Source organism: Triticum dicoccoides, chromosome 4A, assembly GCF_002162155.2.
Source record: "Triticum dicoccoides isolate Atlit2015 ecotype Zavitan chromosome 4A, WEW_v2.0, whole genome shotgun sequence".
In the NCBI taxonomy this organism is placed as follows: Eukaryota; Viridiplantae; Streptophyta; class Magnoliopsida; order Poales; family Poaceae; genus Triticum; species Triticum dicoccoides.
In genome coordinates, this window is record NC_041386.1 from 497,439,853 (window position 1) to 497,444,971 (window position 5,119).

At 48.3% G+C, this 5,119-nt stretch overlaps 1 protein-coding gene across 1 annotated transcript; it reads left to right on the plus strand.

Moving 5' to 3' along the window:
- The first annotated feature begins 674 nt into the window (after positions 1–674).
- On the plus strand, positions 675–2,944 carry LOC119286381 (probable LRR receptor-like serine/threonine-protein kinase RKF3). The gene has a single exon (XM_037565752.1). It carries the CDS (start codon positions 815–817, stop codon positions 2,711–2,713), a length of 1,899 nt encoding a protein of 632 aa, XP_037421649.1. The 5' UTR covers positions 675–814; the 3' UTR covers positions 2,714–2,944.
- Positions 2,945–5,119: the final 2,175 nt, after the last annotated feature.

Genomic DNA, 5,119 nt, shown 5'->3' on the forward strand with positions numbered 1-5,119 from the left:
CATGGCCTTCAGTATACATAGGATTACCTGCTAATGCCGATGTGACGGAGCATGCGACGCCGACGGCTTGAAAAGATCGGCCGAGCAAGCAGCAATGTGCCCTTGGCGGCGCGAGACGGCCGTGGTCGTTCGAGGCGAACGCGATCAGCAAATTGAGCCGCTGTTCTGTTTTTCCAGTAGCGTAAACATCGGCACGTCCTCCTTTTTCGTTATTTCCTGCCGTTCTGTTTTTTTTTTACTTTGCGTAAACAGCGGCATGTTCTTCTTTTTCCTTTATTTCCCCGCAGCTCAGCCATGTCGGACGGACTCCTAGTCAACCTGTAAAACGCCCGTAATCTCCTGTACGTGTAGCATTATTGATTTGATTTATACACTTATCATTAATATCTTCAATCACTCACGTATTTATATCCGTTGCAAACGCACGGGCATTTATCCAGTTATACGAATAAAGGCTGCAAATACTACGACGACTTCATGCTCGAGCCGGAGGAAGATGCTGCGTGCTGCGGCGCCGACCAGCCTGCGTGCTGGCTCCTGGAACCAGTGGACTGGGTTCGCCGCCGCCGCTAGAGAGGCAGCGCGTATCACGAGTCACGACCCCACCCACCCTCCGTGCCCACAACAGGGAAAAGCCAAGCCAAGACTGATTGATGCTGCAGGAGCTGGAGAAAGGCGGCTGGTGGGGTGGGTGGGTGGGTGGTGGTCGAACATCCATCCCCGTGGCCGGCCGTTCCCCATCTCCTTCCCTAATCGATGGTCAAACCTCCTCCGCCTTCTCCTCCTTCCTGATCCCCGACCACCGTCCCCACCCATGTCCCGCCGTCTCTCCCTCCTCCTCCTCGCCTTCTCCATCCTCTTCCCCGCCACGCTCCTCGCCCAGCCCCCAACGGCGCCGCAGCAGTGCCCGCTAAACTTCACCGCCCTGCGCCCCTTCCTCGCCCCGCCGCTCCCCTCCGACGACGCCTCCCGCTGCGCCTTCGCGCTCCAGTCCGTCCGGCTCCTCCTCTCCCTCCACCTCGCCGCCACCGGTTCCTTCCTCGTCCCCGCCTCCTCCTCCTGCCTCCCGCCGCTCCGCGACGCGCTCCCCTTCCCGCTCCCTCCGCCCGATGCCTGCGGCCTCGCGGGCATCGACGCGCTCCTCTCCGCTCCTGGATGCGCCAACATCTCCACGCGAGCGGAGTTCGACGCCCGGGTGCCTGCCTCCGCCCGCAGGGACATCAACGCCAGCTGCGACCGCGAGCTCGGCGCCGTTCCGGTCTGCACCACCTGCACCACCTCGCTCAGCAAGACGGCCGCGGCCTACCTCCTGCCTGGATCCCCCGACGGCGGAAACAATGTCACCGGCTGCGTCCAGTACCCCTTCATATACGCCGGCGCCGCGGCCAGCCTACGCGGCCCCGACGACCCGGACACAGCCGACTGCCTCTACCTCCTTAAGGCCAACTCTGAACCCTCCAAAGGGTCGGGCGCCCCTGCCTGGCTCTACGGCGTCGTCTTCGGATGTCTCGCCTTTGTGCTGCTAGTTGCTGCCGCTGCTGCTTCGTGCTTCTTCGTGTGGCGACGCCGGAGGCGGGCTGCCGCTGCCGCACTCGCTGCGGACAGCAGGAGCAAGCGCTCGCATGCGATGGAGTCCATCACCGCCAGCACCACCCTGCTCAAGTTCACCTACGACGACATCAAGATGGCCACGGGGAGCTTCGCGAGAGACAGCATCATCGGCCGCGGTGGGTTCGGGAATGTGTACAAGGGGGTGCTCCCAGATGGCGCAGAGGTGGCAGTGAAGCGCTTCAAGAACTGCTCGGCGGCAGGGGATGCCGCGTTCGCGCATGAGGTGGAGGTGGTGGCCAGCGTGCGCCATGTCAACCTGGTCGCGCTCCGTGGCTACTGCATCGCCGCCACGCAGAGAGAGGGGCACCAGCGGATGATTGTGTGCGACCTCATGCATAATGGCAGCCTCCACGACCACCTCTTCGGCGCCGGGGAGTGCCAGATGGCTTGGCCAGTGAGGCAGAGGATTGCCATTGGGATGGCACGGGGGCTGTCCTACCTGCACCGTGGCACACAGCCAGCCATCATTCACAGGGACATCAAGGCAAGCAACATCTTGCTCGATGACGATTTTGAGGCGAAGGTGGCCGATTTTGGATTGGCCAAGTTTGCGCCAGAAGGGATGACACACGTGAGCACACGGGTTGCTGGCACAATGGGCTATGTCGCTCCAGAGTATGCCCTCTATGGCCAGTTAACTGAGAAGAGTGATGTCTACAGCTTCGGAGTTGTGCTTCTTGAGCTTATGAGTGGGAAGAGAGCATTCATGTCTCTCAGTGAGGGAGAGAGCTTCGTGCTTGCTGATTGGGCTTGGTCATTGGTGCGGAGGGGGAAGACGCTGGATGTGATCCAGGAAGGAATGGCTGAACCTGGTCCTACTAAGGTCATGGAGAAGTATGTGCTTGTCGCAGCACTCTGCACACATCCGCAGCTGCATGCCAGGCCAACAATGGAGCAAGTGGTGAAGATACTAGAAGCAGATTCAGCACCAGGGCCCTTAATCATTCCGGACAGGCCTCTCCCTGTTGTTGCAAACCTGGCCGATATTGAGAGGTCAGTGAGCAGCAGCACCGGCTCAGGTCAGCTGTTCAGTCCCTCTGGCTTCCGGTCTTTTATTCATAGAGACGAGGATGCTACACCGGAATCTCCAAAAGAAACATAACATTTTGTTTCACAGTTGCAATTTAATGTCTATCATCTTTGTTTTGTTAGCTTGATTTTATTTCTTGGATTACACATTGCAGGCAGCTGCTGTAGATGATAACATGTATTTTTGCTCTCATAGGAAATATATGATTCTCGTGTGACAGTTCAATTCGTTTAAAACGTATATAGTGTTGTTTATCTTTGCTACACATGCAGCTTAGTAATTGATGGAAGCTTCTTTCCTTTCTTTTCTTTGAGATTTTGGAGATCGAAAGCTTAGTGATCCTTTGTCCTGTGATATATATTACAATTGTTACTTGAAGAAGCTATTTGTGATCTGGGGTTCAAAGGTACCTCATAGTTCCATATTAGGACGATCATTCAGTTGGAAGAACAAGGTGACGTTCCACTGATTTGATTAGCTTATATGATATTGTATTCTAAAGAGAAGTCTTTACTTCTCTGTAGCTTAAAGAGAAAGATGATGTTAGAGTGGAGGATTTGGCTAAAGAGAGAGTTGTTGGTAAGAATGATTATGGTAATTCTTCTTACAGCCCTTCTACTAATGATAAGTTTTCTCTTTTACATATGTCCTATGTGGTGGGTATTGATCTGGTTTGTTCTATTGAGATGGTTGGGCATAATTTGAAAATTATATTGAGAAAATGGAACAAGTCTGGAAAGATTTTTATATTCAAAATATAGCTGATAAAATGGATATCCAGGAACCTAGTTCTCCAGGTCCCCTTGACACTGGAGGTACTGATATTTCCGAGCTTTGTTCTGATAATGATCATTTAGATGCCGAAGTTGAAGAGGATTAATATGACCACTTGAAAAATATTTTTTCTAGTGGGAGGAAAAAGGAAGGTGGCTCACCGGCTATTGGCTATGTGAAGCACATTGTTTTTATTGGTGGATTAAGAAGAATAGAAAAAGAACTAAATTTATTTATTTTGATAAATGATGATGGCCATGTTTTGGAATGTAAGGGGGATTGGTCAAGATGTTTTAAAAAGTATGTTTTGGAATGTAGGGGGGGTTGTCAAAATGTTAAAAAAAAGATTTGTCAGAGATTTGATTTTTGAAAGAAAAATTGATTTTATTAGTGTACAGGAAACCTTTAAAGTTGATTACACTAAAAAATAATTACATAATTTATGTGGAGGGAGAGATTTTATTTGGAACTGGTCTCCTCCTAGAGGTAGACCAGGAGGAATACTAGTGGGTTAACAGTGACATTGGATGTGACCCAAGTTGAAGTTGGAGTATGCTTTGTTAGGATCCTTGCGAATTTGACAGAGTTCGAGAGTGTATCATGATAATCCTCTACCATGTGTGGTAGATGGGGATTTTAATATCATTAGAAATAATTATAGAAAAATAAGCCCAATGACGAGAGAGAGAGAGAGAGAGAGAGAGAGAGAGAGGGAGGGAGGGAGGGAGAGGGAGAGAGAGAGAGAGATTGCATCTCATGATGTTGCTCTCATATTTAGGTTTGAGAGGGAGGGAGAGAGAGACAGAGATTGGATCTCATGATGTTGCTCTCATATTTAGGTTTGAGTAGACAGATGGCAGCAAAGATTGGTAATTTTGAGGAGAAATGTTAGAGAGTGGAATAAAAATGTTGATGCTTGTTATAGAAAAATATATTAAAACTAAGATCTTACCAAGTTGGGTGTTATAGAAAAAAGTGTTGATTAATAGCTTAACTGCTCATGATAGAATTTAGTAAAAGGAACTCAAAGATCAATTGTGCAGGATTTTAAAACAAGAGCAATTGAAGTGGTTGCAGAGATATAAAGACAAACAAAATAAGGAGACAACAACACTAGATATTAAAATGCCAAAATTAATGGCAGAAGGAGAGACAAAAAAAGATTATCTCCTTGGAAGAAGAGGATGGGGATACTGAGGGAGATACATTACTGTTTTTTATAAAATGCATTTTGGACATGCCGAAGAATCAGATCTCTTTGAATATTCAGGAAGCTAAGAAAAATTCTAATAGAGATGTTGAGAAACTGGCTGAACCTTTCACCATGGAAGATCTGCAATATGTGGTTTTCTAGAGAAAATAAGAGTCCCTGGCATGATGGCTTACCTGTGGACTTCTATCAACACTTTTGGGATGTGGTCAAGGGGGATTTAAAAGACTTACTAGATGATTATCATAGAGGGGTCCTATATATTACTAGGCTGAATTATGGCATTATTAATTTAGTCTAAAAAGCTAAAGATGTCAAACAAATTGAGAAGTTTAAACCTATTTGTTAGCTAAATGTTAGTTTCAAAATTACTACTAAAGTTTTGATGAACAAACTTAGTAAGTGGTTCATCCAATTATCTCTCAAATCTAGAGTGCCTTTATAAAAGGTAGGTACATTATGAAAGGTGCGGTTGTCCTACATGAAGCATTGAA

Bases quoted from the DNA above. Each gene is read 5' to 3' on its own strand.
- LOC119286381 (XM_037565752.1), top strand. From the start codon at position 815: ATGTCCCGCCGTCTCTCCCTCCTCCTCCTCGCCTTCTCCATCCTCTTC.